General features: G+C 38.7%; 2 protein-coding genes across 3 annotated transcripts in view; one reads left to right on the forward strand and one right to left on the reverse strand.

Annotated features, from left to right (window-relative positions):
• The window catches only part of atad2b (ATPase family AAA domain containing 2B), an 88855-nt gene extending 81191 nt beyond the window's left edge, over window positions 1–7664 (forward strand). Inside the window, exon 28 of the mRNA XM_041805190.1 lies at window positions 4439–7664. Within this exon, the coding sequence (XP_041661124.1) occupies window positions 4439–4480 (42 nt within the window). The 3' untranslated portion in view covers window positions 4481–7664. The remainder of the gene's footprint in view (window positions 1–4438) is intronic.
• A 1731-nt stretch (window positions 7665–9395) lies between these two features.
• Window positions 9396–24576, reverse strand: part of LOC121521352 (kelch-like protein 29) — a 182298-nt gene continuing 167117 nt past the window's right edge. For both annotated transcript variants that reach the window (XM_041805295.1, XM_041805294.1), the window contains 2 exons: window positions 16861–17005; window positions 9396–12631 (listed from right to left, as the gene is read on the reverse strand). In XM_041805295.1, the coding sequence (XP_041661229.1) occupies window positions 12448–12631; window positions 16861–17005 (329 nt within the window). In that variant the 3' untranslated portion in view covers window positions 9396–12447. The remainder of the gene's footprint in view (window positions 12632–16860; window positions 17006–24576) is intronic.

Below are 24576 nucleotides of genomic sequence, written 5' to 3' on the forward strand. Positions count from 1 at the left end.
CTGTAGCCCCCCACCCTTCTATAGGAAACTGGAAACACTTGGTGATGGTAGCTCTGCAGGTCTTTTAGGCTGGAAGATATGACCTAAGGATGAGTGTGTATTTGATATTTCAGCTTTTATTTATGGCTGATTTACATCATGTAAGCAGAGACAAAGCTAGGTCTAGATATCTCTTTTTAATTCTAGGGTGCATGTTGACACTTTGACTCTGTAGGTGTGAACAATCATTAATATTGTTGAAGTAATATCTATCTATACATGGCAGGAAAGTGTGTGGGTTGGTACTCTAAAAGTATTACGTGTCTTTTACAGCAGCTTAGATGGAGAGATGTATGAGCTCTGACACAGGCTGAGTTAGGGCATCTGAAATTTATAGACATCAAAAATGTAATTGTATCACTCAGCAGTAAAGTTTAAACTAATTTTCTTTATTGAAGAAACTGCGAAATTGAAGCAGTAAGATAAAACATCTTTATTCTGTAGTCTTTACTAATACAGTTAAACCTGTATGATACTGGGAGTTATTTGTTTGCCCTGTTGCTTAGTCTTTTTTTAGAAAATATAACAATGACACACAACGGTGCATGTCTTGGTCTCTTCTCCTATGATTAAGAGCTGGAGGAAAAAGTTCCTCAACTTAAAGTCATTTTTTTCCCCCTGTTTTCATTGTTAAGCCTTCTTGACATTGTTTCCACACTGATAAGGGTGCAGTATATTTTCCCAGAATCCCATCTGGTCATCTGCTGCTTCTGCACATGTCAGTGCAGACAGCTGGTCAGGACTGGCAGCATCCTGGTAGCCAGAGCTGGCTGTCAGGATGTCAGAAAGAGGAAAATGTAGAGGAAGAGGGGGAGCGAGCAGTCAGCCAGGTGGTGCCGCCTGTCCACAGGCCTGCTGCTGCTGGATGCCGGAGAAAGGGAGGGCTTGTGTCTGGGCTCATTTTATCCTGCCAGCCTAAATTGGTGTTTGCAGAGCAGAAATGTCAGCTAGTTGGCACGTGTTTTGTTTGCCTTTGTTTGCATCACACATCACGCCTCCGCAGCAGGTCATCTCCTTGTTCCTCCCTGGAGGAGGCAAAAACACGCGGGTGCCGGGTTGATACTCTTTATGGTTCTGAATGTTGCTCTCTGCTGCAGATCCTCATGTTTGTGTCTTTATATAACAGGCAAGTCAATGTGTCTATACATTTGTCTCTCCTCTCCTGCTCCTTCTCTGGGTTGAGCTTGTCTCAGGAGGAGCTGACCTTTCTGCAGATGGACTGTGCCCTGCTTCCAGTGAAAGCCAGAGGGACTCTGTGCTCAACATGTCGCTTTATTCTGATCTATGAAGTGGTTTTTATATTACACCAGGCCTCATGTTTGTTTTGTGTGCCTTGGAAAGCAATTTGAGCTTTTGTCAGAGCCTTTCACCTTCAACTTTAAGCATTGCAATACTAAAGCTTTATATGCTGGTGGCCACATTAGCTGATCATCATAAGAGAAGGTTATTTCTCTGCTTGTTTGCGGCTGAAAATCTGACCTGCATGTCATTAATATCATTGCTGTCTTTACTGAAAGCAGTGTTCCAGTGTTACTAGAAAGTTAAATACAAAGGTTAATTAAATAGTTTAATTGTGTCTTGTGAGTTATAGCCATGGATGCTAAAATCTGACTGGCGTTTTTGTAACATGCCTGCTCTTTAAAATTGAAATGGCAAACATTTACTGCTTTGGTGTCAGAGTTAAGACCTTACCTCAAGACCTTTTGTTTCGATGTTTTCATTTGTATAAAGACACAAATGTCTCAGACAGCTGCCTCTGTAGCACAGGGTTTAATGCAGCTTTGGCTTTAATCTCGGTGAGTATGTTGTCTGTAGGTTGAGAAACAACACTTTCAACTAGACACGGCACCCCAGATTGTTCTCTTTCTACTCCTTTTTTTTCTCTCTGAGAAGAAGAAAACCTGTTGTTTGCTCTAATAACCTACACAAACACACAGCAGACTGCACTGTTTCCTCTGGGGTTGTAGAAGAACTTACCTGGGACTAAAGTACGGGTTTAAAGAGGCTTAGACAACCAAATCATTTATAACATCTTTGATACAAGTACTTTGAGCATTATGAAAAGATGATATGTGATTGAATGATGCTTTATTTCTCTGATTATGTATTACATTGATGCCCCTCTGGGAGGTAAGCCTCATTATTCTAACATTTTTTAACCCATTAAGGGATCCAGGAATCAAACTTTCTCCTACCTAGAGAGGAAGAGAGCTCTTCTATTGTGTTAGATGGAGTCTGTTCAGACTGAGCATGTAGGTGCAGAGGTTTGTTAGACTGTCTCCTGTGTTTCAGGGATGACGAGGTGAGAGGGCTTCAGGCAGAAATACTCAGGATCAGAGGTGTAAAGCATCAAAGCAGTGAAGAGTTTATTTGCGTGTGTGGGCGTAGAGCGAGACACGGCAAACAGAGATGTGTTAAAAGCATCATTGTGTCTCAACACAGCCTGATGAGCTGGAGCTTTCAGGGAATTTTCCATGTGAGAGACTTTGTTTCAGTCTCACATTAGCTTTGTTTTTCAGATCTTTTTACAGCAAGAGTTAAAAGCTTTCCTGACCTGCTGTTCATAGTTTTGAGGCTGTGATTAAGTGATGTCAGAAAAGGAGAGTGAGGTGAAGTAAAAATGATGTTCAGAACAGCAGCAGGCCTTCAACCTTTAAATGTATTCAGAATTAAATAAAAGTATGCTTAAATCGTGTCTAGATCTTCAAATAAACAAGTGGCCATGCTTCTTTCAAATATCCTTCGTGTTCAGAAGCAGTGATTTTTTTTTTTTTTTTACTTTGAGCAGCTGAAGTTATCTTTTGACTTAAATCCCATTTTGGAGCCATCAGGTTTGCATGAATGTAGCATTCATGCTTGTTTTCAATGAGGCAGATATTCAAGAGTTCTGAGAAATTCCTTCAAAGGGAGAATCTTCAATGCTGTAATAAAGACAGTCATTGATTTCTTTGGATTTAATCAGCCAAGCTTTTAAACCTGGTTAACTGTTAGGTTGCATGATTGTTACTGCACATATTTAAATGTATTGTCTAGTAGTTAAATATTTTAAATATTATAAATATAAACCTGGTCTTTAGTATTATGTGTGCTGCAGTAATGTCAAGTTATGGGACAGTAAAGGCTGAAGAAAAAACTGAATGGAAATAAAAACTCAAAAGATTTTTATGTATTACACAGTAGACACTGATGAAGAAGACTTTTATGCACAAACTTGTTCTTCCATTATGTGGGGATCAAATATATAAAAAAGATAATTATTCTGCCACATTATTCTTCAAAATATTCAAATTTTTACAAAAAAGCCCTTGCACCTTTTTGTGTTGGATCTACTTGTGTCATTATTCAAAGCAGTTCCTGTCTGCAGTGACACAGAGGGTTTTTGCCTTTATGCTTAACTTTTAGTTGAATAGTTGTTTTCTCTCATCGTATGGAGTTTACCCCTCATGTGAATGTTTGTTGTAATGTTTGACATTACAACATATAAATAATTGCAGTGGGACTATAAGTGTTTGAGACAGGCCATTAAATGAGACTACTGTTGAAAAGCAACATGAGCCCTGTTTGAACGGGGAACATGATATTATATGATTATTTACAGTAGGTGCAGTCCCAGCACCATTGGATATGAAGGAGTAATGACACAACCTGGTCATGATCTGGATGCCCTTGAAAACGACCAGGGGCATGGGAAAATGATCTCTTGTAAAAATATCAAAGTCCACACTTTCAGGGTGGAATAAGGGGTGGATGTGACAAGAAAGCACAACCTAGGGTACTGTCCAGGAGGGTTGGGTTGCCACGAGCTCCTGGTCCTGCTGTGGATGTCCCAAGGACCACCAGTGGTCTCTGGGAATATTACCAGGGGTGAATGGGTGGAGACAAATGAGATGCCATCCAGCTTGACCTTGGCTGCATGTGTGTTGACATGTAATTATTTTGAGTGAGGGAAAGCTGTTTCCTTTTTTCTAAAGATGTAAATTTTCTTTTTCTTTCCTGTGAAGTTTTTTAGTTGAAAACTTCTCTTGTAGATGCTGAAATTGGTACGAGATCCCTGGATCTGTCACACTGACTCAGCCATTCAGAAGGAAGAACATACACACAGTGTAGCATCTTCAATGCATTAATCATGGTCTACTGCAGGCTAACATCCATCTCTTTTCCTGCGGCTCTGTTCAGATGGAGTCAGAGTCAAACTCTGCTGTTTTCACGCTGAGAAAAATCGCCCGTCTCATTCCAGCTCAGCTTTGCTTTATTTTACATCATTTATCACGGTGAAAGCTGCTGTTTGCTGTGGGAAATTTTCAAGTGATATTGAAACCAGAGAGCACAGATGCTTTATGCTCACAATCCAGTTTAGGATGATGGTTGACACTATTTTTGTGTGTTTTTGTGTCTGCAGGAGATGGAGGAGAGAATCCAGCATTTTGATACATTCCTGTGAGATGGAGAGAAAACCTTTCAGGTTCATCCTGAACAGCCTGGGACCACAAAGACACAAACTGAGTGGAGGAGAGAGACGGAGAGTCTGAGTCTAGCTCTCAGAAAAATAAATGAAAAAAAAAAAAAAAGAATTAAATAAACAGAAAATCCGACACTCCCCTCCTCACACAGGGAGGTATCCCGACAAGGACAAGGTTGAGGACAGAGACATTCAAAGGTGCTATCGTCTCAGGAACCTGGCCAGATCCAGACCCATTCTACACAACCAAACTCCTAGTGGTGTGTCAGTCACACACATGCACACACACCAACAGTGACGGGCAACCCTGGTGCTACTCGGGTGCTAACTTTTTACCATGCTGCTCTTGGGATTATTTCTTAACTCGGACGATTAGTGAAACCAACAGATCGGGTGATGTCATATCACAACGTGGCTGCTCCTCCTTGGAGCAGTTCTTTCATTCAGATCTTCACCAGCAGAGTTACAAATGCAGATAGCCACAGGAAATGAGGATGGTTAATGTTCTGAATCACTGAACTCTGTCGCTGAGCCCGTCTCGCCCTCGAGTGGAACGCTTCATCACAGGCCAGTCGTCACATTGAGATTACGCAGCTCTTTTTTTCCTGCAGTTTTAGCTTCCTGATTAATTCAGTGTCTGAGCCAGCGTCCCCCAGAATAATAGTTTACAAAGTTTTACACCGGTCAATGAGGTTAGCACAGCAGGACGTGAACCCTTCATGTCCTCTAGATCAGGTGTGGAGAGCTGTTAGCCCCCTCAGTGTTTGGTGAACCAGAGTCGCCTGCAGGTCACTCCACTCCACCACCTCTGGTGTTCACAGTCTTAGCAGGTTGTCATGTTCTTTATAGTTTGTGTGTCTTACCCCTCTTTACCACACTACTCTCACAGTTTTAATGTTTTCAGGCTGTGTCCACCAGTTGATTTTTCCACCCTGACTGAGGAACTGGAAGCAGGGCACATTGGAAAGAGTTTGCACTGCCTAGTGTGTGCCTTATTTCAAACCTCATATCAAACTCAGAAATATGAAGCAGGAATTTTGTTTAAGTTACATCATGTGACAATGAACAGGCTCCAAGTTAGAGTGAGTCTTAACCAATGAGGTCACAGTAATCTTGAAGCATTAAAACATTTAAATCTCAATGCCAACAAGTCTTTTAGAAGCAAATCTTGGAACAGCGTCTCCAACCTTGGCCAAAAAATGTGAAATCTTAGAATTAGAATGGATTTTTGTAATACTACTCACCCCTCTGGCTGCACTGTTGTCTGGCCATATTTGTGTGAAGCACTTGTAATGTTGTAATGATATTTAAATGTATTCAGCTCAGACCTGTTGGAGAGGCAGCAGGTGGAAGAAAAGGTTGACAAAGGCGGTGTTGTCTGCAGACGCTCATATGCAAAAACTAATAATGCGAATCCAATAATTTCTGGTGCCAAGTGTTATCAAACTCCCTCTAAATGTGCTGACATCACGGTGCCTGCTCTGTTTCAACTATGAAAATGCTCTCTAATATGGTCATGATAACTTTGGTATTATGTTGTGTATTTGATGATTTTTTATGGTTTTTATACGACGCTTTGCTTGAGTTGATTTTTGAGTTTGTGAATCCGTAATGAACAAGGCCATTCTAGGCAGTGCCCGTCACCAAGGTGTATAAAGCATTACATGATTCTTCTTTTAACTTCCTTCTTTCAAATGTGTGATTTTCTTTTATTTTCTCGACGGCAGACAAGAGAGGCTGGATTCTCATGTGTGGCCGACATAGTAGATGTTACCTGACTGCAGTAAATGGAGGTTTTTGCTGAAGCTTTATACGGTTTTTACGGTGTTTTTTCCCCATATTTTGAGCAGATGTAGATTTGAGAAGGCGGCTCCTTTCTCTCCCTGAACTTGCGTCTGATACTCAAACCTCTCGGTGCAACTCTGACCCCAGCTCACCTCTGCCTTTTTTCTCGGATATTTTGTGACAAAAGCAAAGACCATATGCAAAGTGGCAACGACAGGTTAGCACTTGGACTACTGCAGAGAGAAAAACCAACGCTACCTCAGCTTAATTTATTTCAATGAATCGGAAACTGTTTACTGGGTACAAAAACAGTATTTTTCCCTCCCCCTGAAATACTGTTGGAACATCAACAGTACCAGCGAAGGTACCAGATCAGCATGGCTGCTGCAGTAATCCATGAGTAGTTTCTATCTATCCCATTCTTCTGTGTGTTTGCATTTGAGCCACATGATTGCTTACGTTTTACAGATCTTTCATCTAGTGTACATTTTAAGCTTTGGTTTCGGATGAGGAGATAATCGTACACCTGCTCCTCTTTTTCAGATTTACAGCCCATACTTTTTTAGACATTAGAGAACACTTCTGCCTCCTCTTACATCCATCGCCTTTTTTCTTGCAGACTCTCATCTCATGATTCTGATTATTTATTGTCAGCTATGTTTTACATCTAATATTCAGTTAATTGTCTTTTTGTAATGTTTGAAATTTAACTAATCGGGAAGCATCATGCGTCCGTTTGAACTGTTTTGCTGAATTGCGTAGCGTTTGTGTAGCATGTTTATTTGGCGTGTACGGGGGAATAAAGGGTTTACAGGTCTCTCAGGTTCAACACGCAACAACATGCCCCTTCAATTTTTTGTATTTATTTCATTGTTCTGGTGTTTTCTTTGTTTCAATGGTTACAGACGGTGGCATACTGGAGGAGACGAGCGAGAGGATGGATGTAATATTTAATGAAAATGTAGACTCCGTCACAGAAAGACAAACAGGACCAGACTAACTTTTTTTTTAATGTTGTTCACTTTGTCTTCACTTTCTGCCAAAAGAATTATTTTTGAAGAATTTAAAAACACTTATGGATATAAAATGGGTAGTTAAATGTCATACATTGTGATCTTCCTTTCTTATTATAAATTGTAGCCAGTTTGGACTAACAACCAATTTTTGTCTGGTAGTTGAGACGACGTAGTCCAGTATGCAGAAGGAAGGGTTTGTTCTATCCTCATTCTCTTTTTCCACACTTTTTTTAGCCGAGACTTTCCATAGCTTTGTCTGTTTGTGTATTTAACACACCTGTTCACAGTTGTTACTTTAGTGTAAGTTATATTTGAAATGAAACATTTACTGTATTTCTCAAATAAACTGCTGTGATATACTTGAATAAAAGGTTCAAACTGTAGATCTCATGTGCTGTTTCTTTTCCCCTCTCTTAATCCTGATAAAGTACAGTTTGAGAAAAGAAGTGTACAGAAGCTGTTTTCAAAATTTTCCTTTAGTGTTTTTCTCTTTTCACAAGGGCTGTTGATGCACATTTTTAAAAATTCCAATTAATTGCATGGTTTATTGTCCCTTTCAGAACACCTTGATTAAGCTATGCCAGTCTCACTGGAACCACAGTAAAATAAGTCCACCACTGCTCTGTAATCTCATTTCACTTAATGTTTCATAACACAATGTGCAGATGACTTTTGATATCCACTAAGCTTTGTGAGTTTTTTTAACTTTTCTAATCCATAAAAAGTTCCTTTTTCCATGGTTAAGTTAATGTTCTAGTGGTCTTTAAATGACAGGAAGTCAATTACCCTTGGTTTAAAACAAGAAAAAAATTCAAAAGTAGACACTAACAGTTTTGAGTGCAAAATAGTGGAATTTAAAAATGCAATAAACAGATGAGATTGTGATTAACTACAGAGACTGAAATTTATTGTGAATAAATAAATTTTGACAGCCCTGCTTCTTACCCATGTTCTATGTTTTGTGCATAATAGGTCTTTACTTAATAAAGCAATATTGCAATTTAGTAAGTACGTCAAGAAGCTGCACACCTCCTATGGTGCAGTTAACAAAAAACCCAACAGGTGGCAGCAGACACTGCACTGCATGGGTGTAGAGCAAGCCTCAGATCAAAACAAACCAGCCCGAAGGAACAGTTCCTCTGCTGTTAGCAAGAAGGAAAGCATAATACTGGATTATTTCAGGTTCTTCAAACATCAGAAACTCCAGAGTTGGAAATGAGTCATGCAATATGCAAGCTATGCAAAAGACAAGGTAAAATACTGCAGCAACATCACCAACTTCCAGCAACACAACACAAGACAACTGGGCTCACTAGCAGTTAGCAGCAACAGCCCTGTGCCACTGACGTGTCCCACCCAGCACTAACTGATGCCATATAAAGTCACAATTTGTTTCAACTTCTAAACAGGATCAGAGGATCACAAAAAACTGCATGCTTTATTTGTTAAAGCGTGAGCCCATACAGGGTAGTTGATTAAGCTTCATGCAGCTGCTGACAATACCCACTCATTTGTTCAGTAGAGGAACTCTGGTACCTGTTCTATGCAGATGTAGCACAAAACGATATTCCTGCAAATACAAGAAGGCTAAGAGTAAGAAGAAACATATGTATATTTGCATCAAATGCAGGAGAGAGAACAGAGGGGCCATTTCAGGCCTAAATATCAAATCAAAGGTGGTTTTAGACCCTTTTAGGGATGCTGGAGCACACCTAAAATAATAAGGGTTGCCCAGCCAGATTTTAAAAATCTGACAGATAGTTGTTAATTTCTTCTTATTCTCTAGCTATGGGGCTGTTTAGACTTGAAATGGAACTAAAGATGAGACGGAACAAAGAGATGGCAACATCCTTCAAAATAAAAGCACATCATACACTTTCTGCCACACATTTTTCAAGGCACACATCTCAGACCTGCTGAAAATGGCTTTTTGTCACACTTTTGGGTCCCAACCCACCAGCTGAAAACCCCTGGTCAAGCTCATTATTTTTTGTGAATGATAAACCATTAAAGTAGCCTTTATTTACTTTAACAAATAAAAACAAATGACACAGTTGTAATGTTCTAATATTTGTATTGTTTCAATAATGACTGTTAAATTCTTGTTTTTGAATACAGATTTACAGACATACCTTTTTTAAATCCAACCTTTTTTTCTAAAAATATTTATACAGATTTTTCTTCACATTTAAAAAACATTTATACAGAGCTTTCTTCAGGTTTTAAAATATACATATTTACTTCCTGTATTTACAGATTCAAACCCAGCTTATTTTGTGGGTCACAGTAAAACACGTATAAAACATGAGAAAAGGTTTAGGGAAACTGATGAAATAAATAAAACATGAATCAACCGATAACTTGTATGATAATAGTCACAGATGGGTATTGTGCTTTTTTTGGAGCAACTGTCCACATTTGAACTTCAGGAATTCTCTTAAACTATTAAGTATCTTTCAGCACCTCTTTAGCAGCTTTTCTACCTATCTATCATTTTAAAAGGACTGATAAATGATTTGTAATTAAATATGTGGTGTGTGTTTAAACTAAAATGGCATCTGAATCAAGACAACAATAGACTAGAGAGCCACGATGAGCTTGGGACAAAATCCTGTTTCCTCTTTCTACTAATGTTGAAAATTAATAGACACTTAAATTTTACCAAGTGAAAAAACATTTGGAGCCAAAAAAAAAGTTCACTGAGTTGAGCTCAATAATCAAGGGACGATACTCGTAAACCTTCTAAGGATCCTGTCGGAGAGCCCCAAACTTACAGTAGCTTAAACATTTCTAACAAGGAGTCCTAGTGTAAAGGAGATCTAGACCAACTCTGAGCCAGGAGGGGAAAACATTACAGCTTAGTAATGAAGTGTAGCTGTCGTTATTGTGAGGCACAACAGTCTTTTGAAAGCTGGTTGATTCACAAAAAAGACAACCTACAAAATGATTTAAAAGACATGCTCCTGCACAGTAGTCTGTGGTGGAGGGACTTGGATGCACCTCTGGAGTAAACCACATTGATTGGGATCACCATGCATGTCTCACTTTGCACTGAGGAAAGTCCAAGATGGACTGAAATATCTACATAAATTTAATTTAGCTGTCCACCCAACTAAATATTTTCAACCAAGCCTCGGTTTAAGTTCTGTGTCTTGAGTCCTGCTTTGCTGTACCTCCACATTTATTTCCTCACGTTTATTCACAAAGCTTTCAGCAGGCTGTCACAGAGCTGTAACTGTGTTTTCACCTATGGCTCTGCTATTTTCTCCTTTTAACTTTTAAGACTCTTAAAAAGTACAGAAGAAGATTAGGGCCAGAGGTGAAGGAAAAATAATTTTTATGCATTTTAAGATTAAAGTCAAATTAATGAAATAAATTTGAAATGCTGTTTCAAGATTAAAATGGAAGTCTTGAGAAAAATGTCAAAATTTTGAGAATAAAGTCAAACCTTACTAGACCATAACAACATAACAGCAATAAACTTGTTTAAGAAAAAAGTGGTTCTCTGTTATCTCATAAACACAGTCTGGTTTTCCAAGATCTGCTGTCTATTCTAGACAAAAAAATTTGACTTTATTATCAAAATTTGACTTTTTTTCTCAAAATTGTATTTCAACTTTATTCTCAAAATTTCAACTTTGTTTTTCAACATTTTAAATTTAATCCTAAAAGGGTATTTAAAAAGTGTATTTTTTCTGGTTATTTTGACTTACATATTGAAGTGCACAGCATTATTTTTTCTTTTACCTCCGGCCCTAATCCTCTTCCGTATTAAAGTCCTCCCTACTGCTAATAGTAATGTTTATCTTAGGGGCTAAGATGCTTGGTGAATAACTTTAATCTTTATGAGAATCTGGTCTTATTTTGAGGAGAAGTCTTAGAAGATGTCCTAATTCTGAGAATTTCTTAGAATTTCTTTACAAGGTGCAACTTTTTGGGCTTAAGAAGCTTTATAAACACGGTCCCAGGTCTTAAAAAAGAACTGGAACTCCTTATATATACTGAGCAAGGCTGGACGGACAGAAATAAAGCTATGCTTTTGTTTACTGGTGGTGCTTTTGGATATCAAATCAAGTACACATTCAGGTGTGTCCACACCTAGCATTAAAGGTGCACTGCGTAATATTTCCCCTAGTAGCACTCAGTGGAATAAACCTGGTAAATATTAAACAAAATATCTATAAGTAGGCCTTTCTAAGTTAGTGTTTTATCACATAAATAAATGAAATTATCCAATTAATCAGAAGGGAACGCAACAGATGTGTTTTTAAAAGTCCATTGGTTGCCAAAGTTCCCATCAGAAGTGAACATCAAAATCTAGAATATGAATGTTAGACGTCGCTAACATTCCCAATCTACACCCTCCACTTGAGGGCGAGACGGGCTCAGCGACAGAGTTCACACTACACCTTTAAGGATTACTACTTGGTCTCTAAATGCCCAAAACAGATTTCAATTCATGTCAATGCGAGTCCTAAATGTGGTCATAATGTCATGTTTGTATCAGGGTTCAGAAGGTGTAAACAAAGGGAAGGGAAACACCACATCATTCACCAGATATTACAATCAATCTAAAGAAATGTCCTGTAAATCCTACCTGTCCAACATGTTATGGATTTCCCTGTTAGTCACCAGGTTACACAGAGTTTGAAATGTGTTTTTTAATAGCCTGAAAAATCACACATAGTTCACTTCCTAGTGACAAAGTGGAGAAAAGAGACTTTAAATCTGACGATAAAAAGAAAAACATCTGTTGAAAAATTTGATATCTTCAACTTTAGAACATAATTCTCTGAAAAGGACAGAAAATCTCACCCTGCATGGCTTTCACTGAGCTTCATCAGAGTGTAGAAATATGGAGGCGGTAAGTTTACAGAAAAGAAACAATGATGACCTTAAAACACAAAGAGTTCACAAAGACAGTCCCTGTGCCTGTTGGATGGACGATGGACAGTACCAGCATGAGTACATTCTGCACAGGGATCTTTGAAGGCTGGGACAGGAGTTGGGCTGGATGGATGCTGGCGTCAAGTCTACAGGTCACAGACCGGCCAACCCTGACCCAAAGCAGCTGTCAAACATTGTCCTTCAACCAGAGCTCAGCAGGTTTTTGGCATTGAACCCAGTCTGATCGAGTCCCAGCCACTCTCAGCTGCTCTGAATGTACTTCTTGATGACCACGCAGCCATGTCTGAAGAGTGGACAGGGCAGGGACTGCAGGAGCGTCCACGTGTTGCTGTTAGGGTCAAAGGTCTCCATGTTGCCTAGAGCAGGTCCTTCACTGCTCACGATGCCTCCTGTGGCAAAGATTTTCCCATCTAGGATCACAGCGCTGCATGGGAAGACATAAATATCCATTTAGTTTTGTCTCTTCAAAAGCTGGAATGAGTAATACAATATGAATGTGATTTTAGGAGTTGCAGATATCCAGATAGAGCTCAGATGAGAGGACTGAAACTCATGATAACCTGATAAATATGAAGCTAAGACACTAAGCTTTGCACAAAGATAAACTGAGGCAAAGGGTTAGCCTCTCTGTATGAAACTGTCTGCTGTCAAGTGAGGAGTATGTCTGTTGTACTCAGGTTTACACAGGTTAAAAAGGTGCCTTTTTTATGGAAAAAGTACCTCTGTTGCTGCAGAGGAAAGGCATCTAAAATCTACTGAACAGTGTCACCTGTTAGGAACTTGTCTGTTCAAGGCTGATAAGTGGTGAATGTGCGTGCAGGAGCTGTTAAGGCTTTACTAACAGATAGCTGTGAATATTGCTCTCATTGTTAATCCAGATACAATGACAAAGCCAAACTGTTGTCAACATCTCCACAATCACGCTGGTTTTCGAGCTGAGGGCACTCAGAATCAATCTGACATCATTCATCCATACTCTTAACATGGTGACACATCTGTTATCTTTACCTCTTCAGGGCTGGAAAACAATGAGAGTAAATATCAGTACAAATGTTTTCTTTGATATGAGAAACAAAGAACAGGAGTTTGCATGCAGAAAGGATTAAAACTCAGGCTGAGAGCTGATTTGGGATTTGTGCTCCTGCAGGGGTTTGGAATGATCTGAATTTACATAAGGCCCACGCTCTAACACACACACGGAGTGAACAACATGCAACAAATTTACATCACTTTTGGGACTGAAAAAGATTATTACATAAAGCTTAAATCTACTCAGAGAGAGAGAGAGAGAGAGCTCAGCTGATCCAAAACAGAGAGTGAGCAGGTCAAAGCCTGGAGAGAGTACCTGTACCTCCCTTCTGATAAACAGAGGGGAGGTACAGGCCTGCAGAGAGAATATCAGCTCTCCTGCATGATGACCCTGCTACACTTCATCCTCTCATAGTGCTGTTTCTGAGGGTTTTTATGTTCTCTCTGTATGCAGCTCTCCCCTCCTTTCCTCTCTGGTGTCAGACTTCATTAAATGTAGCAGAACAGCTGCCTGGTGTGTGCTGCTGCAGCTTATCAATAACTCTGACAACATGATTTATGAGTCACATTTTCACACATGAGATCAGTCTCTGTAATTTCTCCCCAAATCTATTTGCTTCTTTCTCTCTCAGCTCCTGAAAAAAAAAGAGTGCTCTGGCACGGAAAGCAGTCGTTTCATTACTCTGCAAACTGCACACCTCAGTGGGTCCAGATGAGTGGGACATAAGATGGGATCCCACTGATGTTAATATTTATTTATCAACAGTTATGTGTCCATAAATAGTAAAATAGTCAGGGGACTGCCCCCCCAAAACAAAAAGATAAGTCTCCCAAATCAGTGAAATTGTTTTTGTTGTACAATGTTTGTTTGTATAATTGTTTTACAGAAAGTTAATGAAATAAAATCTTCCCTTCTTGGTTTGTTTTTGTTTCTCTTGATGTGGCAGCAGAGTCACTGATGAAGCAATTTTTCAAAACCTAGCTCATGAATTAGTTCAGCTGTTTTTTTTTTCTATCAAGAAAGAAGTTTCACAGTCTCAGTGCAGGAAAAAATGAAACCTGATAACTTCTCACATTGAGACCTTTTCTTTCCCAAGTTGAGTTAAAGAGGCTCATTCATGCTTTTGTATCATCCTGGCTTGACAATTCTAATTCCCTTTTTATGTGATGTTGTCCCCTTATTAGCTTTTTAAAATGTCATTATTTTACTTTATTTTCTTTCATTCTGCTTATTGATTTTATTCCCTGTTTATCTCAAATTGTTACCTTTCCCTTTTTACTTCAATGCAACTGTCTTTGTTATCGCCTGTTTCTATTGCTTGTACCTCTTCTGTTTTCCCTTTGCACTGCTGCTATTGCAGTTTTACTGCTTTTATGTCTGCAGTGCATTTCCCCCCTTTCATTTAAATGTTTTAACAGTTTTTTTAATAGTTTTCTTTTATTGATAATAATTTTATCTTTATTGCCCTTTTTAATTGCCTATTGAAACAATTTCAAATGCACAAGGCCAAAGTGCTTCTACCACCTTGCACCATTTTCATGTCTTTGTATTGTTTATCCAATTTTTTTTTTTTTCTTTTTTTCTATTGGTGGATTCTTCCCAAATCTTGGTTGTCTTGTGATATCTGGGATTTCCTGATGTTTGCCCAGGTGGAGCCAGCAGGTGGCTTACAGGGCTTACGTCCCAACTGTTGTCTCAAAAGCCCCAAATCTCTACACTAGGTAAAAAAAAAAACTCTAACAATCTAACACTTGGTGTTGTGATATTCTAATATTATAGTGGATTCTTGATTTTTGTGAACTGTAAGCTGCAATCATCAAAATTAAAACAAACTCTTGAAATATTTTCACTTTGTATGAGATAGATCTAGAATATATGGTAGTTTTGCATCTTAAATTAAATCATGGGAAAAAGACCTTTATGTAATATTCTAACTTTTATACTGCACATGTATATTTGAATCCATATTGCTGAAATCTGCGGAAATCATTATCAATAAAATATAAAAGAATCAGTCTTCTTTTTTTCAGATTTTAGCAGGAGGTTTTTGTTCGTCTAAGCCAAGTCAGAGAATGAATTGGCAGGTATTGTTGATATCTGCACATTTTGTCAATGCTTTCTAACAAATCTTCTAACAGACATGATAGTCCAATTCAAAAGAAATAAACAATAACAAATGAAACAATATGGAAATTTCATCCTTGTAACTAGGATTTTGGAGGTCTTTTTGGTAGAACTGGAGGATTTCTGGCATTTTGCTGGCATTTAAAATCTACTTTTTTAAAATTTAAAACGGTATAAAAAATCATGCATAAAACTGCCTGCTATTTAAAAATTTCCAGGGCAGTTTGGGCTAAGTCCTGGGTATTCAAAACATTTGGCCCCTGAGTGTTTGCTTCAATCATGTTTAAGGTTTCTGTTAAGGTTCTGTTACTGACAGGGTTCTGTTGAGGTTGTTTCTGTGCTTTTGCTGTTGGTTTTTTTGTTTTAGATGAGTTATTTTGCTCTGTGCCTCTGTTTGCTTCAACACATCAAAGTTATTTGAAAACCAATGTTTTTAAGACTGCTATACAAATAAAGCTATTATTTTCTCCTAAGTCCTAGCAGGTCCACCAATTTTAAATCTGTCTTGTTTTCTCTGAACTGCCGTCTATTGAAATTTAAAAAAAATTTTTAGAAATCCTTCTCTTTGTTTGTAAAGCCTGGCATGATCTGACACCTGAGTATATCTCTGCCACGCTCCATCCCCAGTCGACCCCTCAGGTTTTCTGACCACAATTGATCTGGATGTAATCATGAGCAGTAATTTTGTACAAATGTTGCTTCTCTTTCCTCTCTGTCTAGCTGTTCTGATTTTATTGTTATAATTACTATTATCGTAGTATTTTGTTGAGCACTTTGTGAGAAATGCACTTTACTTACTGACTTTATACTGTTCAAGTTTGAATCTATCTGTGTGAAAACAGTGCAATTCTGTTAACCTGTCGCAAACACTGACAAATAAAAAATGAGTTCAGCTGTGTGACATTGTTGCTGCAAAGAAAAGATAGATTTCAGCTTAAAATATCTCAGCTGACAGTCATTTACTCTATAAAAATAATACTAAGAGTACTGGTGATGTGACTCATCTGTTTGTGAAATGTCCTTTTAAGCCTCTCTTCTTGCATTTTGGCTAACACTATCCTGGGGTTTGAGGGCAAGATTTGACCATTTTTGGACAACATGCATGCTGCACCTCTAGCTCAGATGACAGGCTGCCATGGCAGGAGCATGTCAATTACAGGGAGCTAAGTCCAAATGCATGCTCTTCCTTATCCATGTTTCCCCTAATGGGCCAATAACTGTCCAAGTTTAGATCATGTTGCATTGAAGACTGGGAAGTAGCTATCCAGGAAATTACCCTCATTAAGAAAATGTTGAGCAGGGTAATTTGTAAATCTGACAAGTAGAGCAATTATCCAATCTGGATTTATACATTCACTTCCATTTCACAACAACTGGAAACACCCCCTGTTGGCTATAAGAAAGAATGCAGCTTTGAAGGATTCCCACAATGCCTTAGCAGTTAAAACAAGAAGCAACAACCACTTTTACATACAGTGTATCTGATTAAAATGTCTCACTTGCAGAACTGGCGAGAGTGATTCATGTTGGGACCAGCCTTGATGTTGCCTTTGTCTGGGTCATAGATGGTGGTGGCTCGAGCATAGGCTCCTCCCAGGATGAATATTAAACCGTTTAGACTCACTGCAGGAGCATTTTTGTTATCTAAAGAAATGAGAGGAGAGACAGAGACAAGGAAGTTTGTTAAAGGAAGCAAAAGTCGATTTTTTAAGTCACACAGTAGAAATTTTCCATTCAGTATAATGGCATCCATTAGTTTTCCCCCCTCTGTTTCCTCTGAGGTCTCCAGGCTGCTTTCAAAATCCCCATCAACATTCTCCTTACCGTTTTACACTACACCATTACAAAAAATCAGAAAAAAAAAATGATGGCAAACCATTGAAAATTCAGAGTCCATCACTCACTAAGGCTTTATTGTGTTCTGCTCTGATACATGTATGAACTAATCAGCAATATAAAGAGTTACCCTAGTTTAATAATTCACAATTGTGTTATGCTTGCTGACACATTCACAGATTAAAAAAAATACATGACAGAAAACCTACAGTGTTTGTATTGGAAACACACGAGTGAACAGATGAGATTGTGCAGACTGTGCATACTATATAATTCAATCTGATGCATTATACAGCACACGAGGAAAACAGTTATTGAAGCAGCTCCACTGTAGAGTTACAGATGATAGGAAACTATATGAAACAGTGGTTTATAAGGAATGATTTCATTGGAAAGCAGCAGCTCATGAGCAGCAGCTCTGCAGTGAGGGAAGAGGAAATGAATTTCAAACGAATTTCTCCTGAGCAGACCTCAGCCAGCCAATTTACAAGCAGCATAAATAATGCTCTCAATTGACGAACATCCCTAATTGGTGGCAGGAAATGGGAGAAGTAAACTTTGAAGGCTCAGTTATGATGCTCTAAAATCCTCTCCTATTGTTGAACCATGTCTTTCTCTGTCTGACCTCCAGCTACCGAGAGGAGTCACTGTCAGTCTGAATGAGCTGGGCTGGACTGTGCTGTTCTGCTCTATAATAAGACCAGTGATCAAGTGTGTACAACTTCAAGAAAAAATTGTGCAAAAAGAAATATGAAACCATAAATTTACAATCCTATGTGTATGTATAAATCATGGAACAACACCCATGTGGACAAAATGCTCTCCTTATAATCTACTTGATGTACTTATTGTCTTCTTTCACTGTCTTTATCTCATTGAAATGCTGCTGCCAGTCTTTCCCAGTAGGTGTGTGTGTTTCAGCATAAGCGTGTACATGATGTTTGGTCCCATAAACACAAAACACTCATTTCTCCCTGCTTAGTGCCTGAGGCAGAATAATAACAGGACTCTCTCAAAGGAGAAACATTTTCTCTCTTTTCCCCCACAGAAACTCTCACCACTGCTTCCTGTGTTTCTCTCCTGGACCTGCAGTAAACAGCAGGGTTGAGAGCTGGGAGATGTACCATGCAGCATCATCACACTATTGGCAAGCCTTAGGCTGGAGACGTACTTGCTGTTTGACCTTGTGTTTGCATAATGTGTCCGGCTGCATCATGAGTGTAATTGTGAAAATACTTGCCTGTACATGATGTGTGTTACTGGAGGGTACCAATAGAGGGCACACCCGAGTGCTCAGGCTTATTACAACTACATGATGTGTGGGATGTAAGGACAAATATGGAGACACTCCAGATCTCTATGATGCTAATTCTGAGATCAGAACCATGATATAAACATCAATAATCAATAGTAACACCTTATCAGACTGATGACTGGTAGTCATAATAAAGTGATCGTCAGTTGACTGGGTTCATTAACACATTTGTGACAGCAGCTAACAAAAGATTCATAACAAATGCCTCTTTGCTTAGTTTTTCATTATGCCAACACATTAATCAGAAATGGATTTAAAAAAAAAAACTAAACTAATACAAACACAGGCATGGACATACTTAACTGAAAGTCACTAGCTGACACTGTTACTTGAACTGTATCACCATTCTTACTTTCATTATTTTTACAGGTTCAAACTAGGTATGCCCATCAGAGGTGTCAAGTAACTAAGTACAAATACTTTGTTACTTTACTTAAGTAGAAATTTTGGGTACTGTACTTCACTGGAGTAATTATTTTTCAGCCGACTTTTTACTTCTACTCCTTACATTTTCACACGATCATCTGTACTTTCTACTCCTTACATTTTAAAAATAGCCTTGTTACTCCTATTTCATTTCAGCTTGTTTTCATTCCGGCTTGGCATTGTTAAAAAAAACACAAATAAACTAGAATGGCCGTCTGAGGCGGCAGACCCATGCCTAAGCAGCGCCACCAAGGAACTTACGCTCCCATTGATTACTATGGTGTTCAAAGTCCAAGAAAAACTGAACGGGTGCACAGATCATCACCAAAATCCAATCGATTCTTCCCTGTCACCATCCCAATATTCCCTGAAAGTTTGGTGAAGATCCGACTTTCCATTCTCGAGTTATCTTGTACACATACAAACAAAAAAACAAACAAAGACACAGAACCCTTTACATAACCCCCTGCTGATTTCATCGGCGTGGGTAAAAAAAAAAAGCTATCCGGATAAATAGCACCATCCGGATAGAGTGAATTTGATTGTGGTTGGATGAGAAGTATAGACATAATACCATTCTGACACCCTATTGGTTTGTATGCGATCCATTGCACCTTCGAACATGACACAAAGCACGTCACACTCCAGCAAGGAAATAGCAGACGTATATAGCCTAGTATGAAGATGTCCGTGGCAAAGACTCAAGAGAACTGGAGCGAAATGTGCCAACCAAGCACCAGCGAGGAGGTTGTTAGTACACATACTGTATACGGCTCTTGAATGTATTTGCATTGTACTAAAATGCGTTCATTTTCAATGGGCATAAATATGGCTGAAACAGGTGCATCCCAAATTTTTCAGCATTAACATTTTAATTTAACATTACAGTCATTATGGCCTTTAGAAAAATGTTTTTTTTGGGGGGGAGGTGGGGTAGTGCACTGTAGTAAAATGGAATGCAATGGAATGGAATGGTAGAATGGAATGCAATGGAATGGAATGGTAGAATGGAATGCAATGGTAGAATGGAATGGAATGGTAGAATAGAATGGAACGGTAGAATGGAATGGAAAGTATAATGGAATGGTAGAATGGAATGGAATAGAATGGTAGAATGGAATGCAATGGAATGGAATGTAGAATAGAACGGAATGGTAGAATGGAATGGAATGTATAATAGAATGGAGTGGTAGATGGGATTTGGTCCCTGTGGCATGGCCTAAGCTTTTGTCCTTAATGGAATTTTTTCCCTTTTACATTACTTTTATTTATACAATTTAAGTAGTTTTGAAACCAGTACTTTTATATTTTTACTTAGTAAAAAGCTTGAGTTGATACTTCAACTTCTACAGAAGTCTTTTTAAACCCTAGTATTAATACTTCTACCTGAGAAATGAATGTAAATACTTTTGACACCTCTGATGCCCATTAGCCAGCTTAATGGTTAAATTTGGATCCCTTTGTAGTCACCTGAATTTAAAGTTGTTTAAACTAATATTAACATTTCTGATCAATGCATGCCAACATTCCCGGTCAAACACTCTGTCCAACCTATTGCACAGCTTTTGTAGCTGTTCTTTATGACTGCTGCTTTGCTGCCAAAGAACTCTTCTATCACCCAATGTAAACAACTTTAAACTGACAGCAATAATAACATATTATAGGAAAACACAGATGAGCATGATTTTTTTTTTTCTAGAGCCAAAGCCATTTTCAGTGGATTGCAGATGTGTGCCTGGAAACAAAAGTCAGACTTTAATTTTGAAGAAAATGCCTTCATGTCTTTGTTCTGTTGTATTTTTTGTTCCATTTCATGCTGAAACTGCCCAATTTTTCCATTAAGAATAGTGGTTATGATTGAAAAATTAAAGAAATTTGAGTCACAAAATGTCATTGAGAAGGTTGTGGTGGGTCTTGACGCTAAACCACATGAAAACCAAAGATCTAGAGAACAGGAATACAGTTGTTAAGAGAATGTGTCAGCTTGTACTCATACATAACCGAAGCAATGAGGGAAAATATTAAGCCAAGAAATGAGGAAATGAGGACATAAACCTGGAAAGAGGATCAAAAGCTTGTGGCTGCATACTGCAAACCAACTTTGCATTGTGATGGTGTGACATTGTTTTACAGAGTGTATCTACTTGTCTTAAGGCTAGTTGACTAAATGAAGTAGAATATGTAGTATTCTGATGTGAAATTATTCAACTAGGAACATTTATAGTTTAAATGCTGACTTTAAAACAAATGGTTTCTGTCCTCAGTTAGTTTCAAAGACATATTTGTCTGTATGCATTGACAATAGCACATCATAAAGATGTAACGAATAATTGACTTCATCAATTTGTCTTTAAAACTTCTGCTGCTGTCTCTGCTGCTGTGTTGATTGTCACACCTTCTCTGCCTCTTCACTGACCCCACCAACACATCTGCATTACCCATCTCATGCCCATGTTGCGGTAATTTTTAAGGACATACACAGATGATGTATCAAACTGATGCAGGGGACATTTGGCAGCTATGATGCGTCTGCGTCCACATAGTCAACAACAAGTATATCTTGAGTGTACAGGGTCTGCTGATGTTGTTTATCACCTCTCCACTGCTTCACTTTTGCTCTCATCCCTCTGGCCTTCAATAATAATGAAACAAGACTAGGTTAAAACCTGGAATATGGCTACTATCTGGGATGCCTGTTGAAATGCCTGACTGAAATTTAAGTTCTGGCAGAGTGATTTTTTTCATTGTTATTTTTTTTAATTATAATTTTTTGCCTAATTCATTGTAACTGGTTACATAAATGTATATAGCTACATGTTCTCTCTTTCTCTCTCCCTCAGTGTGAGTGGAGACAAAGCCCTCAGCAATGTCATCCTCTCTCCTCCTGCTTTTCTTTTATTGCAACTGATTGGTTAAAAGTCGTACACAGAAACAAATGCATCACAGACACATCGAGTCAGCTGCAGCCCTTGAGAACGGTGAGGAGAAAATATACTCCCTTTATTGTATGCTCTTTTGTGCGGGGGTGGGGACACATCACTACAAGAGATGTGCAAAGCTTCTTTTCTGCCAAGACAAGCATTTGGTGTGGCTCTCTGCATCTAGTTTAACAAGAAAAGTGGTCCAGTTCTGAATAAACTGCAGCGGTCCTACAGCGACATCCAAGCTAACAGCTAATGCAGCGGCAGGCCCTGGATATACCGGACAAGCCAACCTTCATGATCAGAAAGCCATGCCAAAACAGACCAGAGCGAAAACATCTTTTCTGTCACTGAAAGCTTTCAGAGTTGCTCTCTGTGCTTGTTACAATAAAGGAATGCTGTCCATTTCTGACTAAAGTGCTAAAGTGCTGCTGTGGCTAATCTGATCTATTTGCTGCACTAGCAGGCCTTCTATACTAGCACTCACACAACAAGAAACCCTTCCCCCCTTAACTATTACATACTCATGCCAGAGCAGGTTGGCAGAAGAATGAAAACACCTTTTCTGTCACAGGAAGCTTTCAGTGTTGCTCTCTGGTCTTGTTTTTATAAAGAACTGTGCTGTTTTGATAAAAGTGCAGCTGTGGATAATTTAGAGCTAATTGTTCCACTAGCAGCCATTGTATACAAGCATTAACTAAAGTAACCCTTTCCAACATATTCATGTTGCAGCAGGTCAGTAGAAGAGTGAAAAAATATTTCCCAACATGAAAAGCTTTTAGGGTTGTTTTTGTTCTGTATGTCATACAGAGATGTGGTCCAGTTCTGGTAAAAAGAATGAAATGCTAAAGCTATATCTGAAGTATTTCTAGCAGTGGAGGCAGCTATTAGAGGGCTTTCAGTACAAGCAAATCTAACTCCTGTATGGTATGACTCTGAAAGTGTCAGTCAGTCAATCAGACACAGAGCCATCTGTAGGGCTGACCTCAGCGGTCAGCCAAAAAAGATGAAGAGTGCACTCTCCAATTCTGAGGAGAACCAGGACTCACAGATGATTTTCTTTGATTTGCAGCTCAGAGGTAAGTAAAGTCAAGAAAAAAAACTGACCACCCTGTAACAAAAAAAAACAAAACACAAAAACAAACAACTGGAAAGCTACAGAAAAAAAACAAGTTTTCAACATGGCTGCTGAGACAGAAGTACAGCTGTCAATTTTGTTGCAATTTGTGGCTCCTGTGTAAGCAAACACATTGTTGTTACTTCACATCATTCCCTATCTGATTGCTGAATCTTCACAGCAGAAATCTGCTCCTTTCTAACCTGGAGCACTACTGCACACACTCACAGAAATAGATCACAACTCACTCCATTATAGCAATACTGTACACTGAAAGGACAGAGATAAGACTTCTGCCTGATAAAGACTCTCCAACAGAAGTCATTATCACATAGCTGCAAGGGCTTTCTTTGTCAGTTTTAACACAAACAAGCCAATCTTCTCTTAAGGATGGAGGACGAGGCGCTGAATGTCCTCTGCTGCTTCCTGTGTCCCTGCAGAGAGAACGAGGGAGCAGCAGGAAGGACAAAGGAGTTCCAGTTGTTGCTTAAGTAAGATTACAACAAGAACAGCAGCTAATACTTTTATTTTTCACATGATTGTAATAATATTAACATGAAATTAGAAAAAAATGTTATGATAGCATAGCAAAACAGCAGATTGCTAAGGTCATACCCATCTACAAAAATGGAGACCAGAATTCTTTCTCTAATCATAGACTAATTTCTTTACTTCCACAGTTTTCAAATATTTAAGAAAAACTTTTTGTTAAAAAAACGGCTATTTTCATGGAAAAGCACAATATGGCTTTAGATAAAACCATTCCACAACAAATATCCACAGAAAAATATACAGTAGGTGTTTTTATAGATTTAGAGAAAACATTTGAGAATAGCTCACAAATGGCTCAGCAGCTACTGACATCAATATGTAAAAAGAAACAATAACAAGTCTGACATGTCACAGGTCACAAGTGGGGTCCAACAAGAATCAGAGCTGGTTCAAAAATTGTGAATACTGTGCGTTCATCATATTTGTAATGTGTCTATATTGTATGATTTCAGTACAGTGGAAAAAAGCAGATGCTTTTGGTGGTGTGGCTGTTCTGGGATCCCCTGCCCTTCCACAAGTCTTTGTAAAAAGCATCAAGCAAGAACAGCAGACATTCGTTCCCTTCCTGTGCCTACAAGGAAAGCCTGAGGCAGGATGAGATACATCAAAACCCCCCAAGGGAAGAGCAGGCATCAGTGACAAAAGAATGACATTGATTACGTCAGAAGCAGAATAAAGGAGGAGCTGAGGTGGAGGAGGGTTGCAAAATGAGGCTTGCAGAGGGAGCAACAAAAAGTAGGCAGGCTAGAGCAGCTTAAATATGGCAGCATGAGTGTTATTAGCCAATCATGAGCTTAGAAGTGAATCCGCTGGCTGTCAGCTGATGAGGGCTTGCGAGAGATCAGCTGATCTCTAAATAGTGGAGGTATGAGGTTTTGTCCAAATGCCAGCGAAATAAATTTAAAAATACAAGTCTGAACTGAGAGAGAGCTGCATGCTCTTGAAAAGCAAGAGCAGAAAAAAATGTCAAATATGTGTTTCAGTCTAAGAATGCCAAACACTCTGTAGGCTTAAAAAGGTTTTTAAATATGAAATTGAAGTATGAACA

The sequence above is a fragment of the Cheilinus undulatus genome, linkage group 14 (assembly GCF_018320785.1).
Source record: "Cheilinus undulatus linkage group 14, ASM1832078v1, whole genome shotgun sequence".
Lineage (NCBI taxonomy): Eukaryota > Metazoa > Chordata > Actinopteri > Labriformes > Labridae > Cheilinus > Cheilinus undulatus.